This window comes from Notothenia rossii (assembly GCF_949606895.1).
Source record: "Notothenia rossii genome assembly, chromosome: 1".
NCBI classification, from domain to species: Eukaryota; Metazoa; Chordata; class Actinopteri; order Perciformes; family Nototheniidae; genus Notothenia; species Notothenia rossii.
The window spans coordinates 67,293,222-67,318,755 of NC_136912.1; the positions used below are offsets into that span (position 1 = coordinate 67,293,222).

Here is a 25,534-nt window from a genome sequence, read left to right on the forward strand (position 1 = left end):
TTCCCTCTAGAGGGAGTTTCTGTTGGGAGACCTCTTTGTTTTCGTACGGTACATAGTGACATCACTATGTAACACTCTCGTTTCTTTTGGCCAGCACTTCAACACTTTATATGTGATACGCAGAGGGGCGAAACATCTCTAAGCAGTTGACCAATCACAACAGAACCGGTCAGCTAACCAATCAGAGCAGACTAGGCTCTGGTTTCAGACAGAGGGTGAAAAGAGGTGCTCACACTCTTCGTATGAGAGAAATAAAGAGCTTTTTGATCATTAAAGCACGGAGACATGTCACAATAGAGGCACAAAATACAAATATGATACCTGAAAATTAGCACAATAGGGCTCTAAAATGTGAAAGTCGTGATTATATGATAAATGTAAGGGTACTATGACACGTTTGTTATTTGGCTTGACTTACTATGCAAATCACTTGAGTTTTGTCTTACCATGGTAATGTTGTAATATGTATCCTGCCATATTTTGCTCAGCACTCTATCTTTAGAGGGATTGAAAAAGTATCTTCCAGACTTATATTCAGCAGCAATAGAGAATAGTTGCACATAATGATGTTGGGATCATTTCAATTTCCCTGTGCTCATCATTGATCATCGTGTTCTGACCTACATGCTGACTGAAAGCTTTTTGACACCTGACTCTCCTCTGTAACATCGCCCTCTTATGGAATACTTATGTATTGTGTATTTGAGTGGAGTAACACAGCATCGTATCGCTGATTATAGAAGAATCAACATATATCATTGGCGAGCATCCCCCTGTCATTACAGTCATGACAGTGTATGTGTTTGTTAATATGTAGGCGTGTGTGTTCTATGAACTCTAAGGCTTGCACACACACATCATGAGGTCCAGCTCTGTTTGTCAGCTGGGCTTCATTCACAAAACGTGGCTCTGCCGGCAGCAATTCCTCTGCTTTCTATTTGGGGAGAAGGAAAAAAAACTTAAAAAAGAACCACTAACTTTGTTCTGAAGGTCTGTGTTTGTTTTTTCAGACCTGTCTGCTCTCTCTCTCCCCGTACAGCAAAATGAATCCAAGCGGAGCGCCAGAAATTCGGGGATAGATTGGGTTACACTACTTCCCAGAGACTAAAGTGGTCTATATGGGAGGGTCGGCCATGACAGTTGGCAGTTGGTTCGGTTTGGGGCAAACCTGATACCATAATTTAGATCTGCCATAAACACACATAAATGAGACACAGACCTACTTTCCCTCTGAAATACAACCATGAGAGACCTGGACGTCTTGGCTGCAAAAGCCCCGACCGTAACCTGAAATCCATGCTGCTATGATTAAACGTAACGTGTTTATCATTGCTTACACAAACTGATGGAAAGTATTTGCGTGGCCTTGTGCGTTCTGCCTGCATGTATACAGAGCAGCTTGGGAACAGCTATTAGTTTCTGCCATTGGAAATTACTCAGTGTTTAGACGTGCAGATTGTGCTGACTCGCTTTGGTTTCCTTGTTTTCTCCGAGGTCTAGCGTGCAGGTTGATCTGAAAATGAATGCATTGTCATAATCATTGTTTTAACTTTTTGGAGAATGCGTGTGTATGTGCGCGTTGACGTCTACTGATTAGCTCTGGCACTGCTGCAGAGCTAGAGGAGGGTTGTGGAAGATTAGCTTGGCGGGACAATTTCCTGTCAGATCTGCAGAAATTCTAAGTGTTTCCAGTAGAACAGCCAACAGTCAGCAAACACATGCTGTCCCCAAAAGATGTTTGATTTTGCTGATGGAAGTCTTCTTCCAGTTCTGTAGAGTAAATAATGCGTACTGTCAAGTAGCCAACACCAACAGAAGCCAGTTTCGAGATTAGTTAGATTAGTTGCTAGATGCTAATCTAGTATCTAATTAAAGAATGGACACATAGATAAACTAGACGCTTTAGATCAGGGGTGTCCAAACTAGGCCCGGGGGCCAAATGTGGCCCGGGGTACATTTAGAAACGGCCCTCAGCTAATTCAAAAAGTATAATGAAATATGGCCCACAAATCAAATGCTTGTCATATATTGTACTTCTTAAATATATATGTAAAAATATATTACAAGGTATGTTAAAAAGCCCACTTTTCATATAGATTCTGTCAATTAAAGTTGGAAAAAAAGTCAAACAAATCTTAGTTGATTAAAAAAGCCCAATAACTTATTTCTATAACAAGCTTGAAATCTGCCTTTCATATTTCCTCTTTTTCTAAGCAATCTGAAGCTTCTGTTTTTAGGAATGAGATACTAACACTTCTTATTACTAAATAAAGTAAAGCCTCTGGAGAGCTGGGATTTAGGCTGTTGTGTTTCTTAAAGCATTGTCAAGTATCAAGCACCATTTACATACATTTCTACACACACTTCTAACTTAACTTATGAGGCAAAATACCTCACTTCTATTAGTGAGTGGCCCAGCCCTTCATATATTTTTCTGTATGTGGCCCTCAGGGAAAAAAGATTGGACATCCCTGCTTTCGATCCAACATTATTACCCCAAAGGCGGTGATGCTTGAAGAAAAGTATTTTGCTCCCTTCTTGGAAATGCTAAGTCAGCATTATTATGAAGTTATTTCCAGTTTCCAGGGTTTCAGATGTGGTAGTCTTGTTAATTTTTCAACTCAAACAATGTGAGATGACTGACAGTTGGAGCTCTCACATGAAACTTTCCTGACCACACACCCATGGAGAAATGCATTTTTCACTTCTGGGCGGAGATGTAGGTCCCCCAGGGGTAAAATGGGCTTTGGTTGAAATGTTCCTTTAATCCAAATGAAATTAATGCACCTAATTTGCCTTGAACCTTGACTGCACTGCTCAACAGCACTTTATTATGGATACCGTTCCAACGGTTTCATACTTTTAGTGAACAGATACATTTTTTCTCATTTGATTGTTGGCTGTAACCGTTGCGATCAAGTCCCATGTCTTTTTGTACGTTGTATATTTCGCCCTATACAGTACGCCCTCTATATTGTCTAAAAAACAAAATGTTACCTGCAGGGACAAATAACATCCAAACATAACTGGTTGAATCATTAGTAACAAATTAAGGGTTGGAAGATATCTGGTTATTTCATTAAAATCTCAGAGGAAAGAGCATCTAGTCATAGAAACCGAAGACTCCCAAGGTGGATTTAAGTAAGAAATGTACAAAAACACAGCTAAAACATTGGCTGAGGCTAAAGATTGGATAATTACTAATGCATTGACATACACAGTTCCTTTCTGATTCTGGATCAGTTTTGAGTGATTTCAGAAACTATGGTTACATTTGTGTTCCTATATGCAACATCAAAGCCTATAGTACTGGTGCCTACAACACTCAACTGAAGCTCATGGGAATCATAGAGCAATCCACCAAAGCAAATGGAAAAAAAAACATTTTACACTCTGTGTTTGTCATTATAAGCATCCTGTAATTCTTGTGCAGGGTGAACCATGTTTCTGATTCCTGATAGATGTGTTGGCGTTATTTGTTAAATAGAACTAAGCAGTGTCTAATATTATGTCATAATCTTTTGAACTTTATGAGGTGATGTGAGTAGACTCAATTTGGATGTTAACTCGAGGAAAAGAGAGACAGAATATCTCCTTCTACTAGAGAGAACAATATTCTTTGGTGGACTGTTTTTCTGCGGCTGATATTTCTGTGATTGACACATCTGAGCTATAATATAAAAAGTGTGTGTGGGTGTTTGTTAAGTGTTCAAGTCGTCTGGCTTATAGTGAATGTCCATAAAACCGATTTCATTTTGTACAAAAACCCAAACTTGTTATTCTTTCTGTACATTGATGTTGTACCATCATTATGCCGTCAAATATGATAGTTATGACACGTTGTGTTACACATTACATTGTGAACTAATTACAACTAATGTTCAGCTGTCGTGTCAATGATAAGTGGAGGGAATCCAACCAGAACCATTAGTACAGTAAAAAACTGACATGTCATCATACTTTTGGTGATGTAGTAAATTCCTTTTCCTTCTCTCTTCATTTTGTTCACTCTCCTTAAACCTCTAAATGCTAAATTCCCCCCTGACTGGTCTCCTGTCATAGATATGACTGACTGTAAGAATCAAATAGAGGATGAGGGGGAGGGATCAGGGGAGAGAGAGGAGGAGAAAACTCAATCAAATTTAAAATAAATACGACATGATGTCACCCTCTCTGTTCTACAAGGAATGTGTGCTTCCCCATTGGCTAAAGATCCTGATACATAAATACAGATGAAAATGTGCCTACATATTCATCATACTGGATTTTTCTTTTTGCTTATGTACTGGTTAAGTTTTTATAATGCACAAACACATATCTACTCACAAGAGGTAGATGTAGGGGATGGGGCTGTTTTGAACGTGTTAACCTGTGCCATTTGTAGATTATTTATTTGGAGTCAAATATGTTCAACAAATATATTGTATTGTCCGACCACCAGCCCAGAAGATAGTTAGATTTAATTGACAAAATTAGAAAGATTGGAGAAACTGCGGAACCAGTTTTTTCCTAACCATAAATGTCTGAAATTATTTTATGTTCATGATTTTTTTTATTCATCTATTAGTTGCAGCACTAACATTTGGATTTATACAAACACAGCCGACCCCAGTAAAGCGTCCCCATGTCTAACCCTATTCTCTAACCTCATTCCCTTCTTGAGCACAATCTGCTTTTATCTTTGTCTCCATCCTTCAGCCCATCAGTCCCTGAATGAAGTCATTTCCTGTCTCGCTGACTCCAAGCACTCACACCTCTGAATTAAGGAGAGATGGAGGGGTGACAGAGGGAGGAAGGCAGGGCTGCAAAACAGTGTTAGGTGTCGGATCTGCCTCCAGAAAAAGCCGTTTGTTGGCTCAGAGTTTTCTGCCTCTCGCCTTGGCTCTTTCTCAGCTCAGTTAATACTCAGGTAAACACTTAGGGGTGAGATGTCAGCGTGTAAACAGGCACAGGGACATTTATACATTGCACAAATATGCATAAGTCGAGACACAATATCCCTGGAGTTCAACTAAAATCCCTTCATTCGAAAAATGTGGCCATTGACTCGTCACTGTTGCAGGTTTCCTCTTTGGCAGCTTTTAGCAGCAGCAGCAGCTGTGTTTTAGCCCCAGGAGCTGCCTGAGTCCCGGGCCCTGCTCCCCTCCCCTCCCTCCCCTCTCTGGAGTATCACGCTGCATCATCAACCCTGAGCTCCGGGCCCTCGGTCACAGCCTGCGCTCACATCCTGGGTCAGGTATCTCAGACAGCCCGGGTCAGAAGAGGAAGTGGTGCCGCTGGAACATCTGATCCTGGTCCACTGAGCGCGCTCCCGCAGACCTGGAGTCAGTTCCAGCCTCTTAAAGTCACCCGTCCAGTAAAATTGGACCCGTCCAGCTTGAGTTCCACCTGGCAGGGAGTGATCTTTGTTTATGTGGAGGGAGTCTGCGTGATATAAAACACAGTCTTTGTAGCGATGGACGGGCCCTGTTGTTGATTAGCCCCAGAAGGCCTTTCAGTCGGGCAGCAGGGATAAATGACCCGCTCTACCCTGAATCAGATCTGTATTTATGACTCCCTGCTACCCACAAAATACATGACATCTGATGTGGTTTGAACGCATATAGGCTGTTAAGTCCACACACACACTGTGGTAGCTGTAACCTTTTAGCCTGTGTGACTGTTGGGTCAAGAATAGAAAACTGTGGTTTCCACTTCAGGGACGAACTAGGCCAAACCAGCCCTCATCATATTTATTTTCTGTGATTCTTGATTTTAGAGATGTCTGCTTCATTGAAGGTCAGTTTCTGAAAAGCAGCTGATTTGTGTCCATAGTTTTGAAAGCTGTACAGTACACATGGGAGATGCTCTGATTCTAAGTCTTGTTTGAATCTGCTCTGATCAGATTTGTCGCGTTCTATAATCCAAATATTCTTAAACTTCACACTGAAAATCTCTGAGACTACTCAGTAAGTCTACACTTTGCACCTATACTTGAAACACCAAGCCAAAGCTTTATCAGCCTGATAGAGAATGGTTTGTACCTGAAGCCACATCAGTTTGGACTGAAATTACTTTGCTAGGACATACTAGTCAATCTCTATTGATCTTTTGTTAAAAGAAATCCCTAAGAACCATTAAATGTTTATAAGAATTGTATATTGTAACCTTTACATCAAAAATAGTTTTGTGGACTATAGTTTTTAAGACACAAGTTTGACACCTGTCACCATCTTGGTTTTTTGGCCAGTGTTATCTCTTTGTTTGCCCGCAGTGAAATAAGACATACAAGTCAAACAATACCTGATGATTTTCACTAAGATAGTTGCATTGTGTCGCCAAACAAACAGGATCTACGGTAGCTTAGCGAAGCCTATAACCAAGTTTTAATGGTTTGTGAGATGTATGGGACATGGAGCATTGATCAAAGGTAGAAAAGTGAAGGAGGTTTTGTAATGATGTTATGGAGGAAGGGAATGAATGCATCGGGATACATGTGCGACTGGCATACACAGTATGAGAGGAAATGGAAACAGTACAAGGATGGGATTGAACAACAATGTGAATGGAGTAAACTATTTCCCTAAAAAATACAACTAATCTAATATAAACAATAGAAGAATAATTAACCATGAATAATGATGTTTTATTGGACAATAAGTGTTTATAGGGCATGGATTTGCTCCAGAACCTCAGTTACTGTAATTGTATTAGTTGTGTCGGAGATGAATTCCGATTCAAAGCAGAAACGTCCTGGTTTCCTCAGGTCATGTCCTAACAAAAGACTTGGCTGAGCACTGAACAATGACTACCCTCAAACCTGTCTGTAATTATTTTCTGCTACAGATCCATTTAGAGTAAAGACAGGGTGTGCTTGTTATTTACGTCTGCAGCTTCCTCCAAAACAGCCTTTTAATGTGATTTCATTCAGAGCCCAATGCAAGCAGAGATGATTTGCAGACAGGCTTTAGTTTCCTATAAATGAACAGTGCTTTTTGATCCCTTGTTGTAAAGTGGATTTTGCTGGGGCCCCGTGTGTCCCCGCTGTGGAAAAGAGGTGTATAATCTACCTCCAGCTTAGACCCCGCTCCGGAGCCAGTCTGCATCTGAACGTCTGGACTCAGTGTGTTTCCGTGTGCTGGTAAAGACATTCAGGTCCTGTTTTGCTTCATGCCTCTTGTTCTCTTGGCATCATAAATGCAAAACAATGGTGCTCCGAGTAAATAACCATGGAAACGCAGAGAGGGCTGTAGCTAAATACAGAGACCGGCCAGGGTTATTTCAGCCGTGTGACGGCTCTTTCCCACTAAACCGCCGCCGCAGGCTCCGTACAACACACTCGTCTTGACCTCGTCTACATGTGCAACACTTAGTTTAATCATCGATGGGAAGTACACTATGCTTTTGCTCAGCATCAAACCCATCTTAAAGGGTTTTTAATAAACAAGGATATGTGCAACTTAAAGGTGATATATATCCTCATTTTTAGGCCCATACTTGTATTCAAGGTTTCTACTTATACATTCTTACATGCTTTAAAGTTCAAAAAACTAATTTTGTTTTCATACGTCCGTCTGAATTGACCTGCATTCACCCTCTGCCTCAAATGTTTTTGTCTCTTTATGTCCTGTAGGAAACCCAGTTTGTTTTCACTCGTTTTCTCTAAAAATATGGCTCCCCTTTGTAGTTCTGAAGTATTACCGCACGTGACATTGCAAGAGGAGCCACATCTGAATTGCTTAATAAATACCAGGTTCTTTTTTCTTAGCGATTCAGCCGTTAGAAACTGGACTGCGTTGTCACATTTTTTGGTTTGGCCCTCCACATGAAGTGAGTTTTTCATGATATGTCCCATTTAACATGTAGATTTGTCGGCGGCTCAAAGATAACACGACACACAGTCAGGGGTATTTTATTCTAAATGTTGTCTTTTTTTTTGGCACCACATATAAGTAGACCGACGGGCTGGAAAAGCCACGGGATAGCCTTCATCTATTGGGGCAGTACATCAGGCTGGCACTGAGCTAAAGATCCCCCCCCCTGATAGACCCTCCACTGCCACCTCCTTCACACCACACCATCCCTCACTCATACATGTATACAGCTGCTGCCACCACATCTGGGAATGATTTTGATCAAAACCAAAGAGTGAGTGGAAAGTGAGAAGAGGCAGATAAAGTGTGCGTTCAGATATCTGTAATGTATGAGTGCAAAATAGAAGTGAGACTTCCTATGAGCTCTGAGTTTGTTGTCTTGTGGTTTGAACAAATGGACGACCAGCACATTGATTATTTTGCAGCTGTGTCAGTTTAAAGTATGTGATCCACAGATGAGTTTCGAATCAGGTTCCTTGAGGTCAAGAAAAGCTGTTTTGATTGTTTGATTAAGACTTTCAATCTCATATTTTGTTCACTCAAGATAAAATCACCATCATTTTACCAAAAAGTGAGAAGTACAGTATTGCCATATATTTATAGTGGTTTTGCATCAAAGTAATGGAGTAACATTTCTCATGTAGTTGTTTTGTCTGTAACTTAATCCCAAATTGACATTCTGTATGTATTATACCCCTATCATTTAATATATTATACATGTCATATTTTTAAATCTACAATTTTTTTCTGAAACAAAACTATAAAAACTTTAAAGACTTCTTAAACCATTGCTGCTGTATTGTTTACGTCTGCTTATTAGTGTTAAAACATCGGTAGTTGTAGTTATCTCTAAAATATGTCTTAATTCAGAGCAACAGTATATCACAAATGGTTAGCTGCTTGTTTATGTTGGTCCAAGATACATTTTAATTGTCCTTGAAAAATAATGGCATACTCACTTAGGATTAATCTACAGCATTTATAGAGCCATGTTTACCACAGGGGTTAAATGTTTGATATTTTAAACATCTGTTTTAAGTTAAGTATTTCTTCAAAGCAGATTTTTTCTTACATTGAAAAGTCCTATATTGTTACCTTTACAAATGTGGAGTCATTGGCTGGACATATTCACCAATGAAGTTGGAGTTAAAAATGAAGTACTGTTGTAATTGTGTCATATTCTGCCATACAGTTGTTTTATTCTGTGAAAATCGCTGTAACCTTTTAGCTTATTCAACACTCTGTAGTTGGTTCTTCTGCCCTCCAGACTGATGTCAGTGCATTACATCACTTTGTATTTTGTTCGGCCCTCTCGCCCCTCAGCCGCCTTTGCTTCGGAGACAGCCAGTCTTTAAATGTTCTACTATTTGATACATTTTCCCCTTAAATACATTTTGAACTCTGAGCTGTTTTTTCTTTGAACAAGAGTCCAACTGCTTTGTCTGTCATTATGAGGCTGGTGGTGTGAGGAAAACTGATTATTCCCTGGAAAATGAAATATATTCACATTTTAGAAAAATAAATTGGGTTATTTTACACTCTTGTTAAAAGCTGCTCTCTGTATTTGGTTTTTGTTAACAGTGTGAGAACAGTAGCCAAGGGCCTTTATTAATCTATTTTAAGGGTGAAGTGTAACGTGATCTGATGCAGGGACTTTGGCATTACTATGAACATTTGCAAATAATCTGTATTATATGGATTCAGTGAGTGTGGTCAGATGTAATGTGCCTCACAGACTGTGCAATACTAATAACAGTGGTGTGACCTCTGAAGGCTACAGCTCTCTGGGTGATTTAATGTTTCAAATCATCACACACTATTTTGGTGTTTTGAATATGGAAGACACTGGCCTTGTATTTGCAGTTTTGTAAATGGTCGTTTTTCTTTCTGAATCTTGTATGGATTATCAAAGTGTTTGATTTAAAAGTCTCACTTTGTTCTAACCATATCACTCATCTCTCCTCTTATAGTCACTCGTCTAAGACACATGCTAATATGAGGTGTTGAGAGGGCCCTGAGTAGTTGTGTGATTTATGTGTATTCACCAGTCAGTCAGTAACTGTTAAGATGTTAACTGAAGCTATTTTCAACCCGATTCCTCTCCCTTTTCTGTCATCTGTGAACATGATTGATCTGGAAGCTTTGGAATAAGCGCCAATAGTTTGCTTGCTTTAGCCTTTGCAGTTAGCATCTTCCCTTAGCCCACAGCATCCTCGATTGTGTCCTTTCATTGATTATTTTAAAGAGATTTTTTCGGGCAACCATAGCCTCGATTGAAGAGACAGAGTTAAAAAAGGAAGAGAGGCAATGATTAGTCACAGGCCAGACTCGAGCCCCAGTCCTACATTTGGGGATCGAGCCTTAGTTATAGGCCGCCAGTATGTATTCTTAACCTACCTTTAAACCTTTGTTAGGCACCTGATGAACGTAGACTGAAACCAAGTGTCATTAAGATGAGAGTAGTGACCGAAAGGTATCATTATAGTACAGTACAATATTTGGTTTTGAAGCATTTTCGTCATTGATAACTTTCTGTACAGGCACGATGACGCCAGCACAAAAGCCTTAAACAACACATTGTCATGTTTACAATTATTCTGATGTGTCGGACAAACAGCTTTCAGTCTTTATGCTACTTAGGCTACTTTACTTTAAGTGAAAATCATACTATATTGAGGGCATTGACTTGAAAACTTGAGGAAAAGGGTCAATTTTTCATAGACTTCCAGACTTTTTACTGGCTGTTTGAATATACCTTTATCATCCTATGCCTTAAAAAGTCCAATCTGTTCTGACTGTTTTGCAAAAAAAATATGGTGCCCCTTTGTATATTCTAATGAGCCTTGATGTGACATAGTAAGGGGAACTTGATCTAAATGTATATTTTAATCCTCCTGTGTTAGCTTTTTAGCAATATGGCAAACTGTAAGAATACTTGACTGTGTTCTGTTTTCACAGTTTGTGGCTTGGTAGGCACAGCTGAGGTGAGTCCATAAAGACCATAAACTTGTTAGGAGAATGTTTACTGAGTTAGTAAATCAATTGAGAATAAAACAGCAAAAAAAAACGGGGATTTTATGCGAGCAATATATATATAAACTCCCCAGACAGGCGAAAACCTACCAGTTTCACCCACTGTCTCTGCCACCTCCCTCCATGCCTGGTTCCTCCGGTTTGCATCCCAGTAAATAGTTCTGGTCGTAAAGAACCGGGTGATTTGCTACCGTAATTTCTCGTTTGGAATATGAGGAACTGCAGTCTGGCTCTCCCAGCTTGCACGCGGTTTGATTGGCTAGCGCTTGAAGTGTCAGATTTGCATAAACGGGATTTGATTGGCTGACGCTGGCTTCTCCGGCGTCTCCGGCTTCAGAAGTTGAACATTGTTCAACTTTTGCAGCCTGAAACGCCAGGAAAGCTCCGCTCTGCTACCCACAATTCAGTTCGGCGTAAAGCGAGGCAACGTGACGTCACCCCATTCAAAATGAATGGGCAGACGCGTTGGAAACCGTTTTGAAAGCTTCAAAAAAAGCTTGGCGCTTGGCGTGTCTGAAGCTTTGGGATTTTATTCGAGCACCGCGACCAACAACCAATCACATGAATGTCCCGCCCCCGGCATACAAAGCAAAAAAACCCGGGAATTTTATGCGAGCAATATATATATATATAAACTCCCCAAACAGGCGAAAACCTACCAGTTTCACCCACTGTCTCTGCCACCTCCCTCCATGCCTGATTCCTCCGGTTTTTATCCCAGTAAATAGTTCTGGTCGTAAAGAACCGGGTGATTTGCTATCGTAATTTCTCGTTTGGAATATGAGGAAATGAACTGCGGTCTGGCTCTCCCAGCTTGCAGACGCGTTGGAAACCGTTTTTGAAGCTGTCGAAGCTAATAGCTAGTAATAGCGTTACTAGTTACCTATTCCCATTAAGTAACGCCGTTATAGTTACTGTGATTTAAATGGGTGCATTACTGCGTTATATTATGTGATGGAACTGAACCGAATCTCCCTGCGGATGTAACTTACAGGCGAATACAGCGATGTCCTCTCACAGCACCATGGAAAAGTGAAAGTAGCCAGAGAGGAGTGATGATTGGTTAACGCAGGGTATCATTTCAGGGTAAGCCAATCAGAGACAGAGTTGGGCGGGTCTTGCCTTATGGGGAAAATACACACACGAACACACACTTGCTAATGCTAACACACACACACACACACACACACACACACACGGCAACGCTTACCACCAGCACACACGCACACAATGGCAGATGCGAGTATCAGCGAGAGCAGCAGTGCATTTACAACTTGGAGATATAACCAATATTTTCAATTTGTGGGGATAAAGGACCCAACAAATATTACGGTCAAATGTATACTGCGCAGGACAGAAAGTATTGTCTTACTGTGCCACAGAACAACACAAACATTTGTATTTTTATAATTTTTAAAGTAAAGTAACTTGTTACTAGTTACTTTTATAATTCAGTAACTAATAAAGTAACTAGTTACTTTTTTTAGAGCAGTATCTAACTATTACTAGTTACTTTTTAAAAGTAACTTGCCCAACACTGATTAAAGGCCCAGATACACCGGCCCGAAATCGGCAGTAAATGGGAGTCGGGCCGAACATGAGCGTGGGCACGCCCTATTCGGAGTGGTGTGCGCCGCACCGTCGGGTCTTTTCTGCTGACCTGACACCTCTTCTTGCCGAATCGGCGTCGGGAACACCACCGGAAGTCGGACAAAGGGATAACACTGATTGGCTGTTCAGCTAGCGAATCAGTGCATGAGAAGCGTTAACGGAAGTGAGGGAGGTAAACAAATGATTTAAAAAGGAAGATGGAACACACACGGACGGCTATTTAACCTCATCGGTTTATAGAGCTCCTGTTCGTTCATGTTTTCAATGGACGAGAGTGAAAATGGAAAGAAAAACGCTATTTGTTGTTTGTTTATATAACGGAGTCTGTTCTTCTTCTCTGTCTTCTGGTTGTTCCGGTTGTTGCCTCTTTTGAATGATGAATACACACTACCACCGCCTGCTGGTAAGGAGAGTTATTGCCACTCACGCATACGCAGTTCATACGTGCTCGGCTCGGATTTGCGGTGTGTTCCAGTGCGCGAAGTCGGCAAATACGCAGGAGAGTCCGGCGACGCAACAGTCGGTGTCGGCGACTTCTCAGGTGACTGGCCGGTGTATCTGGGCCTTAAGACCCATGGCATTTATTTTGCTACAGCCTTGTACATTACATACAGATATGCGCAACTTATTTTATTAAGGTGATCTATCATTTAAAATGACCTGACGTTAATAGGAGCTTTGCTGCATTGTTTCCCTTCTTTCTGTCCAGGATTTTTAATTAGTTCCTGGGGATATTTTTAGTGGCTCTCTTGATGATTTAATTAGGTTTACAAATTATAACTTTTTAACCGCCTTGTCTCCCTTGGACCGTGGCAGCACAATAAACACAATCAGACATTCCCCCTGCAGAATTGCATTAGGGGTTTGGCACTGCCGGAGAGCGGGGCTGGAAACTGTCGAGCTAGCTGGCATCAAGGAGCTCCTGTTACCGGTAAAGGAGGAAAACTCCCAGCGCTCTGCCAATCCAAAGCACACACACACACACACACACACACACACACACACACACACACACACACACACACACACACACACACACACACACACACACACACACACACACACACACACACACACACACACACACACACACACACAGTCACACAGTCACACAGTAACATGCAAACTCCCAATTACACTCCTATTCCTGTAGAGATGGTTTTTAAACCTCTCCTGACACAAATATGTAGCAGGAGGTAGGGGTTAGCTAACTGCCATGGCAACAAAACAGCCTTCAAATGGTCAGGAATGGGAAAGGGGCAGTCGGAAAAAATTGACTTTTATATTTTAATAAAAGGCTCTGAGTTTATTCCCAAATAATACGACTCGGTGGGGTAGAAGTTGGAACATCGTGAGCCTGGGAAGTGTTCTAATGCTTTCTTCTCTCATATTGGATTATGCTCTGATGTTGGAAAATCCTGCAGAATTAAAATGATTTCATTTCACGGGCACCTTGTGTTGTAATAAATGCTCTCTCTCTGCATGACCTCTGGATGAGCAGACACGGTCGGCGTCGCTTCTTCAACTCTTGTCTACTACAGGTTTTCAGTTGTAAGTGCAGGTGATGCGCTTATGTCCAATTCCTTTGATGGTTTTGGCCAAAAATAATTATTGGGAGTGTGTCCACTTTAATCTTTGATTAGCTCTTCCAACATGTGTCCAGAGGGAGATGACAACCCCCAAATCTCATCTGGTTTGCTTTTTGGAAGAAGAGTTATTGTGGTTTGAGTTTTCTGTCGAATTGAGATTGTTATGAAGTGTTGTCATCAGCAATATATTTTTGGTTAATTCTCTACTCTTGATTATTGGATATTGACAAAACTATCTGGACAATGTTGCTCCTTCATAAGACTTCTTAGTGCTCAGTGTGTGTGTTTGGACGTTACGCAGCGACCCGTTGATGCCGATGTGGCCAAAAGTACGTTCTTCTGAGCGCTCAGAGTTCATTCCAGTTCATCCTAAAGTGTTGGACGGGGTTCTCATGACATAACTGTCCACTGAGACAACACTGTGTTTATACAATACACACAATGCTGCAGGAAAATGACAAACTACTCATACAATATTAAAAATCATGTCTTTGTTTGTGCAAAGCCGAGTCCTCCCGAGGTTTTCTAACAGATGCAACTAAAAAATAAAACTCTTCTATTGTGCGATAACAAAAATATAATTCACTTTGATGGACAATTTTCAATATTTTTAGACATTAAAATAATACAAAATAAATCAAACAGTAAACAAGAAAAAATTATGTAACCAAATAAAATAGCCTTAAGTTGCTTTGCTGAGAGTTACTTTTTCTCCATACAGACTAATAATAATAATAATAATTTTTATTATAAGGTTAATAATCACAACAATAATGAAAACAATAATAATAATAATGTATAAGATATGTAATGATTTGTTCATTGGTAAATCAACAGATACCTTTTTTTTATTAGCAAATTGTATGACGCTTTGTTATACTTTATCTTTCTTCTTTTTAAATACAGGAATATTCCAAACCGGTGTCTTGACCCTGAAACGAGATGTTACATTTTGATGTGACACAAGGCTTCACTTAGTGAAAATGTTACACCCAAATCCAAATGGAATCCCTCTGTGTCCACTCTACTCTGTTTGAACTATAAAATAAGGTCTCAGTATAGCACTTTTTAATAGATCCAAATTCACATATTTCTTGTTTATGCTTCCTACAAGCCATTTATCTGTTCAGACCTTTAGAAGACGTTAAAATTCCCAGCAACAAATTGAACTAAATTAAAAGTGAGGAAAATTATGGCTATCCTCGCTCTATTGACGGATGTGGCTCCTACAAGAAACAGATGTGTGGTTATTTCACACAGATCTGCAGTGATACTTTTGTGGTCTATATCATTGTTTTTAAAAGCAACACAAACATATTGGTGTTAAATATAACTGACAAGTGAAACACTGATATTAGGGGCTTAATCCAGCCTGGAGATGTGTGTGTCTTCCTTGCAGACTAGTCAAACTAGTTCCCATTCAAGCTATCTGCATATATTTTTTCAGTATGTGCAGAATGTGAATACAGCATGTGTTCCTGCATTTTGCCATATGCTGGTGTGTAGCTGTAATCTGCCGTCAGTCAGTCTGTTCTGTGTGTGATCAGCCTCTCAGCATTCCTCAGTGACAGCCGCAGGGCCAAGGCTTCTGTAAATAGCCTCTGGGTCGCTGCTGCTTCTCTGGGATCTGAAGGTGTTGAGACTCTGAGCTCAGGAAGAGCGTTAGTGCCTCCCTGTGGTCAGAAACTCATGGGTTGTGTACAAACAAGGATCATACCTGGGAGTTAGGAGCAGTGTTAATGCATAATTGGCTTTTTTCTCTCGTATGTTATCAGGAGCGTGAGCTGAAATTCATTTTGAATGCAAAGTGAAGGAGCTACTTCATTAAGCTCATTATAAGCTTAGTTTTGCTAATTTAACATTTATTTAGACATTTCAAATGTGTATATTGGACTTTTTATTTTTTCTAGTCTGGAAAATAGCTCAAACGGGCCAAACTCTCCTAATTGACCTATATGAAAAACCTTGTTTCATGTAGGTAAATTAGGAGAGTGTCTCGCCTAAATTCAGACATTTAGTCATCCTCAACCTGCAAATCACCAAATTAAATCGTAATAGAAAAGCAGACACTGCGGTCTCTCAATGCAATACAATGTTTTTATCCAAACTCTTTACAAGTCATCCTTCCCATCTTTTCTTGATCATTTTCCATCAAGGGCAAAGATGTTTACCAAAGTAAGAACCTTTTGGATTCTTTCTCCCCTGCAGTTCTCCATCACTGGGTGTCTTCTAACTTCTAACTCTTAGTAGAACCTCCAGCAGCTGTCAGTTACCCAAACCCTAGTGAAGCTTCTCTTCTCACAGTAAAAGGAAACGGCTCACCAGTTGTCCTTTCTCTGATCTTATCATATTATTAGACCACAGATACCAGTCACCTCTCTGTGTAATGTGGATTCTGTTGTAAAACTGTCTGGTTTTCATTGGTTGTTTTTCTTTTGTATATTGGAAGATCTTTAACAAAACTCAAGTGGTAATTCTTCTGTATTAAGGGTAATTCAAACATCATGCCTCATGTTTTCTTTCTGTTCTTGTATATCATCGATTTTACTACATTTTGCAAGCTAGCTCTTTTACAATTGGTGGAAACCAATCACTAATGCCTCAGGTACAACTACAGTTTAAATACAGAAAAATACAAGTAAGTCCTCCTCGATAAACAACAATAGATCTTAAGTATTGACTTCAAAAACTATTCCGAAGATCAACTGCTTGAGGATCTTTCACTGCTCTGTGTTTAAGGTTTGGTAAAGTTCAGGCAACCAAAACTATTTGGTTATAAGGTCAGGGAGAATCATGGTCATGGTTAAAAGAAGCCAAAGTCAACTGTAGGAAAAAGGAAAACATGCAAACAGATGTGTGTGCAGCTCACAACCAATCACAAGGTTTCCTAGTGGAATAACGCTTCATCTGCTTTTTTTTTGTGTGAATATTTTTGTGTTTTTAGACAAATATTAAAACAGGTTAAATGTGCTAAAACAAATGACCACTTCTGAAAATGTTGCATTGTGTTCTTATTAAAGGTTAAATGAGTTGCACGCCAACTAAATCTCCCAAGCATTCACAGGTCTGAATGTTGAGAGGTTTCTACAGCAGCTCAGCACTTGTGTTATCAACACACACACTCTCCTGCCTCAGATTCTTGGCATGACTTCCTAGTGGTAAAAAAGGAAACATTGCCCCCCCTTCGCCTCCCATAATCCTCTGCTGTGTACCATCCCCAAATTGAGAGGAGCTCAGGTCCACTTTAGGTTTCTTGTTCTTGCCTTTTCATGTGAGACAGCAGGACTGAGCAAATCTCGTATTAACACTATAGTTTGATTCTCTAGAGTAGACAGTGCTGCTACTCTTCAGCCCTGTCTTTCCACATATTATGCGGGACTAAATGGGGGGCTGTGATGCCCCCTACAGAAGAGCCACCTGTCATCATGAATAACTCTGGTTTCCGTGGTTGTCGCACTATCTCGCAGCACCTGAACGACCTGAAGAAGGAGAACTTCAGCCTGAAGCTGCGGATCTACTTCCTGGAGGAGAAGATCCAGCAGAAGTTTGAGGAGAGCGGCGATGACGTGCACAAGAGGGTGAGTGAGATAATAAAACTCTGTGAACTGCATGGAAAGGATCAAAAACCTCTTTCTTCATGCACTTAAAGCTGTACTGTAGCTATCTGCTCCGCAGTGCAGCAAGCCTTGTTGTTTCCGGAGCTGCAGCTTCGTGTTTGACGTTATTAGAACTGACAGCAGGTCTCAGGCTGCTCTGCAACACTTCATACACACTGTCAGTTTCTGTGAGGCTGATTCAGAGAGACTGCAGTCTGTTTCAGTGCTGTCAGAGCAAAGCAGCTGGTTGGCCACTTAAAGCTAGGCTAGGCAGTTTATTAATGGCAAAAGTTCTATGTTACCCTTTCACCATATTGTATTTTAAGTTGTCGAAACTTGCTTTCTGCACTTTCTCAGGGTTTGGTTTAAGGCTTCAGAAAAACTTGACTTTGGCCAATCACAGGTCATTTAAAAAAGAGGTTGTTCCTATTGGCTTTCTAATTGCGGGTGCATGTGCATTTCCCATCGGTGAAAACCTGATTCAAAAATGAAATATCCTGCCGAAACAGTGTCTGTTCAAGAAAAAACAGAACTGTAAAGTAAAGAAAACAAATAGGGGAAGACAGACTCGTTCAAAAGTGATTCTGACTATGTCTGCCAAGCATTTCAGAGATGGAAAGAGAATGCTGCTAATCGCTTAGCCTCTGCTAACTGTAGCCTTCTGCTTAGCCACAGCCATAACGGCTAGAGTTAGCAGCAGGCTAAACTATTAGCAGCATTTTCTCTCTATCTTTACAACACTTCTGATAATATGGTAGCTCACTAGGGCCTGGATTCAAAATATGTTATCCCAAAAGGCTTTGCAGACCAAGTTTGCCAAGAAGACAGGATTGTCATTTTGTAGAATGTCATAAGCATCATGATTAGGGTGAGGTGTAAAATGAATGAATAGTACTCGTAGGACTGAATGACGTGTGTCCATAGGCCTGTGCTTGTCTAGTGGGAGGGGCTTAAGACTGAGAGGTGAGTAAGGAGAGATTCAAATGAAAAGAAAATGTCTGCCCTTTTACGAACAATGTCTACCCTGGACTACAGTACAACTTGAATTACATTATGCTGATGTTGTCATTTGGTGTTTATGCGATAATTATGAAATCCGAAAACATTTAAAAAAACGTTACTCCGAGTGTGCTTGCTTTTCTCTGTGGAAGTCATCACATAACGGCATTGTAATACACGGTTCGGCTGCATTAAATATTACATATTAGATTACATTACATTACATTGCATTTAGCTGACATATCTGCCGTAGTTCTTTATTTATAGAGCCCTGATTAGAAGACCTTTGGACAAACTGGAAGAAATGCCGCCGAAACTGATTATGTGACGTGGATCATAAATATATCAACAATTAAACAACATCTTACATTTATTTTCACACAATATGTCTCCTTGTAGTATCAACACTAATTCGGCTGACTTTTATATTTGATCCAATTGGTAGATAGGTTATATTTACACCATAACGGTACACAGCTGATAGAAAAGGACTTGTAGTTTTTAAAGATATTACTGATTTTCTTTGAATATAAGAATGTAAATACTGAGTTGAGAGAATAGTCAGGGGTTTTGGGTGATGGGAGACACATCTATGGATTCAGAATTTCAATAGCTTACCGTTAAATGACGGGTATACCTTTCTGTCTGTGATGTTTTACAAATCATATATTTGTAACATCTTCAGAAACTACCTTTCCAACTCCTCATGCAGTTGACAGTTACAGGTCTATACAGGTTCATGGTACAATACGTAAGCTTTAAATCGAGAGACTGAAACTGTATTTTTCTTTACCGTTCTGTTTTAATTTCACAATAAAGTTAATAGTAATATTAGGTTTGATATTATTATGTTTTATTAAATAGACCACTGTTTTTTTAACCCGCACCTCCTGGTGGTTAATAAAGCACGTTATTGAATTTTGTTATTGAATATGTTAAATATTAAGAGTAGCCTACATACAAAATAGGGGGAAAGTAGAAGGTCAATGATACACATATAGAATAGAAAAATATCAAGAAGATACTGCAGTGATCGCTACAATAAAACAGCTAGTGGAGGGCGTCCAAAGATATTAATAGGAGGATGTGCAAAACAGACAAACTAATAAGGCTTTATTTAAACATTAAAGAATACTTTAAGTTAAGGTCTTCTTTTGAATAAGAACAACACTTTGTGGGTATCAACAGATAAATATTAAGTCTGACAAAGTACTTAAAATCTAATATATTGCATAGTTTATTTTGGCACTTGACAATCACCTTCCCTGAATTTGACTCAGGTGTAACCAAAGCCTGATTTAAGGGTTGTATATATTTCCCATCATTAATCAGAATCTGCAAAGTAACTCAAATAAATGTAGTGGAGTAAAAATACCAGGTTAACCTCTGAATTGTAGTGGAGTAGAACAAAGTAGTACATGCTGCAGTAACAAAAACATTTCCCAACTTGGGATCAATAAAGTATATCTTATCTTATCTTAAAGGTCCCATGTCATGCTTTTCCGGTTATTACCCGTCCCCTTGTGTGTTATGAAGGTTTTTATGCACGTAAACGGTCTGCAGAGTCAAAACCCTCAAAGTACACCCTGTAGCGAGTAAAACTCTAACACAGAAAATACCTCCCCAAAACGCCTCGTTGGAGATACGTCACTGTCCATTGATTATTCCGGGTAACTCATGATGTCATGCGTTACCCGGAACGAAATGGACCAATCCGTGGAGCCGTTACGTTACGTCCGCGGATCCGTTACGTTAAGCCCCCGCTGATTGGTCCAAATTGACCAATCCACAGACTTCCTCACACACACACTCAGTGCATACAGCTCTGCTGATCTCTCCTCCCTGGCTGCAGGCTGATAACAGACAGTTGGGATCGCGGCGAAATTCTCTCTGCAGACCCATTCTCACAGCGTTTATCAACCTTTTTCTTACTCAATATCAAGCCACACTTATTGTTTTTACTTCGGCTGTGACTTTGTGTGTGCTCAGGGTGAGTTTGGCTGTGTTTCGCTGTCGCTAAACAAGGAAACCACACCTCCACGGAGCTCAGAGCGATTCACAACGTCCCGACCAATAAGAACACACTGTGCTCACAGGGAGGGTGGGGGCTGGAGCTACTGGAGCTACAATGAGCCGTTAAAGGCAGAGAGTGAAATTCAGTGAATACACGTAGTTTACAGAGATGCTGTATGAGAAACCAAAGTGATTTTCGAAAATTGCACAGTATAAATCTATTCTAGTAGACCTCAACAATGGATTTATGATCAGTGGAAATGGCCATGACATGAGACCTTTAAGATGATCGATGGCTACTGCCATATTTTCAAAATGTGCCTCTGTACCTTGACAAGAGCATGTTTCAGCCCCGTTCGAGTCCAGTTTTGGATAGTCTGCCGTGATTACATACGATTTCAAAGAGCTGTTTGACGCTCGGCGTAACCTTGTCGCACTGCCACTCCAACATCCAATCACAGTGCTTGAGGACTAATCACAGGGTTTGCAAAGCAAAGCTGTCACGCTCCTGGGTTCATGTCACGGTTGTAGTTTTGTAGGTTTGGGTGTTTTTGCTGTTTTTCATGTCATGTTTTCCTCTGGGTTATTGTCTGGTCCTTTTCCCTGTGTTTTTCCTCTTGTCATTAGTTCCCTGGTGTGTCTAGTTATCTGATTATGTTCACCTGTGGCCCCTGTGTTTCCTCCTCCCACCTCACCTTTGTCTTGTTGTGTGATTAGTCTTTTGTGTATTTAAGTTCTGGGTTTTCGGTCGGTCTTTGTCGGTTCGTCTTTTGCCTTGACTAGTTTCTGCGGTGAGTTTTTCTGTTTTGTCTTTGCTTATATCATAGCCTTGAAATAAAGGAGTTTTTTCAGTTTATATCTGCATTTGGGTCCTGCTTCCTAGTGATGGCAAAATGAAGCTTTGAATGAAGCGTCGAACCACTTGGACAATTGTGTCGGAAATAGGTTCATTTCTCGAAGCTGCAGTTACAGCGTCCTCTCCTGGCGAAGTGCAAGGCTGCAGTGGGTTTAACATATCTTTGCCTTGAAAAATATTCGATACACACACACACACACTAAGACTGAATATCATGTTCTATTTGCAATTAAAGATTGATAATAGTGTGTATTGGGTTATTGAGAAGAGACTAGAGAGTGCTTGACATTGTTTTGGGCGGAGAGGGCCTTTTATCAGTTATTAAAGTATTAAAGTTGAAAAGCAATGATTAAAAGTTTAACTTTTCCGAGCTTTGAACCAGCTGCGCGGAGGATATCGCCGCATCCTGCCCGCCGGCTCTATCCACTGGGCTATCAATTCCTTAGACCATCGAAGTGTTTTTATATTACTCATTGTCTTTTTGTTCACAACTTCTCCACATTTCGAAGTGTTTCACGAGCCAGAACGACCTATTTTTCTTCCTGGCTTGCTCTATAATGATCCAATTCAAATGCAATGCCAACAACAACTCAACAGCAACAATGCAAACTACGACAACAACCCACACATTGCGCATTGTTTAGAGTGGTTATAAAGTGTTGAAGCGCTCACATTTGAAACTGTTTCAACCTGTCACCTGTCAGAATAGAGACGAGGCAGTGCATTGAATCACCTGATTGGACGGCAAACCAGTGAGTTGATTCATTCAGGAAATGAAGCAATTGCTGGTTCGGATGTCACATGTCACGTGATTTGAAGCAGTTGCTGCTTCGGACGTCACATGTCACGTGATTTGAAGCAAGCTTCGAAGCACTGCTTCTATGGAATAGGAAGTCCAGGGTTGAAGCTCCGTTCGAAGCTTCAGTGTCAAACTGCCATCACACTACTGCTTCCTTCACAAACCTTAACAAAAGCGGATGTTGTAGTCCCAAACGATAGCTGAGGATTCTGGGTAGTGTGGTATCTTCGGATACTCTCTAGTGTCTAAACTCCGAAAAAACTATTTGTTTCTCTGAATCGAAGGTTAAAAACACAAAAGCATTGTACACAATTTAGACCAATCAATATTGTGTAATTAACAAGGATAAACTGATGTTTTTTAGTGGATGAGTAATGCAGATATCACTATGTAATCATTTGACAGTGAGGGGAATACTTATTATGAAAACTTCGAGACTGGAAATACTTTTTTCACCCCGTGAGGGTTGACGCCAACTTTACAGGGACGCTGCGTAAAGACGTAGTACACGTTCTCCTGGCGAGACCTCAAATCATCTTCGTAATATCTATCAAACTTTAGATCCTACACATCCACTGGACGTAGATTATAAAAGTACAATATACACCTTCTCGCTAGAAATCTAATCAAAAAGCATTTTAATGGCCAGACTATTCCACAATTTAGGATTTGCCAGAGAGGGTTATTTGTGAATAAACGACCCCTCCGGAGCGTTTGCAATCAACGGGAGTATGTTGTTTCTTACACGACCACTAGAGGTGCTATACTTTAAAACGTGACTATGGGTCGTAATAAGCTGCTGAACAATCGACCAACAATCTATAAGAGAGGCGAAGTCACGCCCATCTACTTCCGAGGCCCGACCCATGGGACCTTATTTCGGAAAAATTATGTATTGAAGTCAATGGGGAGAGAAAACGTATCTTTCGATCCCGTTTGAATTATGCCATGAATTACACATATGATGTTTGTCAATCTTAAAACATAATTTCCATTTTAAAAAAGTCAAAGTTTGTCGCAAAACTGTTGAAATATAAGACTATGAAAAATACGCAACTAGAAAGACTACAAATCCCAGAGTCGCGTAAGTGACCTAGTTAGTTAGCATTACAGCCTTAGCCTTGTCATTTTTATTAGCCTTAATATGAAGTAACATTAAGTAACCCAAAATGTTAAACGGTAAGAGTGGTCATATTTCGCGAACCCTTTGAAGAGTACTGTCACACCGGTGTGATCATTCTATAATACACCATTTAAGCCCGGATACCCCCGGAGAGACATGGTAACGCTACATTAGCATCGCCAATCTTTTCTACTTCATGCTATCTGCACAAATGGTTTACATTGAAAATGAAAAAGATCAGGCAGTTCAGGGAGAATCGAAGGAAGACATGCAGGCAGGCAGCTTTGCATGACATTCTTCTGGACGTGTTTCCTTGTGATGATAGTGGGGGTAGTCAATCCCTTGTTTGGCAAGACAGTAGTGACGGCTATCTTGGTGACGTGTGTTGTTGTGCGAGACCAGAGATTTAGTTCATTGAGCGGTTTCACACAAAAAAAATACATTTTTTTTTTACTTGCAAAATTATCTTTTAAATTAACAAACATCATATGTGTAATTCGTGGCACAAGTCAAACGGGATCGAAAGATAACTTTTCTCTCGCCATTGACTTCAATACATAGTTTTTCCCAAATAAGGTCCCATGGAGGTCCACCGGAAAGGGAGGGACTTCACCTCTCTGGTCGTTTTTTGTAGTTTTTTGTAACATTTTTATTCAGGGTTTTCTCAGTGGGAATTGGTAGATTTGTTTTTGGTTGGGACAAACAGGAGTGCACTGAATCTAAAGAGACCCACATGTCTGCTAAGGTAATAGTTGTTTAAACTGTGGCCTGCAGTAACTGTCTGACCTGTTTTCTATCGGCCACTATATAGACCAAATGACCACATTGTGTGGAGCCCTCAGGCCTGCTGTTTTCATCAATGTGTGCACACTGTGCTTGAACTCTACTAGTGTAGTTTCATGTGTACCATTGCATGTACAGTAAAGAGCTACCCTTGTGTTGTGTGGTCAGTGTGTCATTAACTTCAGATTGATGTGTACAAAATAAATAAGCACTGCAGGCAGATACCTGTGTTGCGACGGCCAGTTCCGTCCAGTTTTTTGCTGCGTTCAGAGCCAAGAGTTAAAAGAGGAGGTGTTGCTGTGCAGGGGGAGGGGAGGGGAGTTGATGTTACACTTGAAGTTACACAGGGGGGGGGGGCTGCAGGGAGACAGATACAGCAGGTGCTGATATCCCTACCAGCTAATAATAGACGCACCAGAGCTCCCTCAGAGGCAGGTCGGCTCGTGTAACTCAGGAAGCTCAGTTTGTGTCTCTCTGCAAAAGTTCTGAGAATAACTTCAAATGGGAAAATCTAATTCTCCTACATTGGATAACTGTACATATGTTTGTTGTGCAAGGCATAATATAGGAAAACTATTTTTTCCTATATCGTAACATCTTGGATCGTAACATTTTTCTGCTAATTTATTCATGCCTTGAGTCAGTTATTCAAATACATCCTTGTGGGGCAACCATCATCTACAATGACACTGAGTCAATTACATACAACAACAACAACAACAACAACAACAACAACAACAACAACAACAACAACACCAATGAGATTTACTAACACAGAAGAGGCAATACCATTCATAAAAGCAATTACATGTTCTGATCAGGTACAATTATTTGATATACTATCATAGGAAAGATGATAATAAAAAACAAAGTTATGTAAGAAAGCAATAGATTAATAAAATAAAATCAATATAATGTATGACACAGTGCTTTAAAACAACAACAACTATACGTTTGGAGGTTTGATATCAAATATTTGAGATTTCTAACATATAACTAATTAATTGTGTCACTGCTTGTTGCTGTTTCTCTTATCAGTGTCACTACAATAGTTGGACATTCTGATAAGAATACCAGAATCAGCACGAGCATCACAATGTCATTTATCAATATGATCAATTGTATTTATTTCTTTAGTATAACTCTTAATATTCTTAGTTTAAAATCAGCATTTAGTTTCCTTGCTCATAGACTACAACATATCAATAACTGTTGACTGGAACTCAGTTCACTGATTGGCACAAAGACCGCGTTAGTGAAACATTGACTGCTGACTAAC

At 40.2% G+C, this 25,534-nt stretch overlaps 1 protein-coding gene across 1 annotated transcript in view; it reads left to right on the plus strand.

Annotated features, from left to right (window-relative positions):
* Positions 1-25,534, plus strand: part of LOC307043897 (CDK5 regulatory subunit-associated protein 2-like) — a 68,905-nt gene that overhangs the window by 39,102 nt on the left and 4,269 nt on the right. Inside the window, exon 4 of the mRNA XM_079688831.1 lies at positions 17,554-17,664. Within this exon, the coding sequence (XP_079544957.1) occupies positions 17,554-17,664 (111 nt within the window). The remainder of the gene's footprint in view (positions 1-17,553; positions 17,665-25,534) is intronic.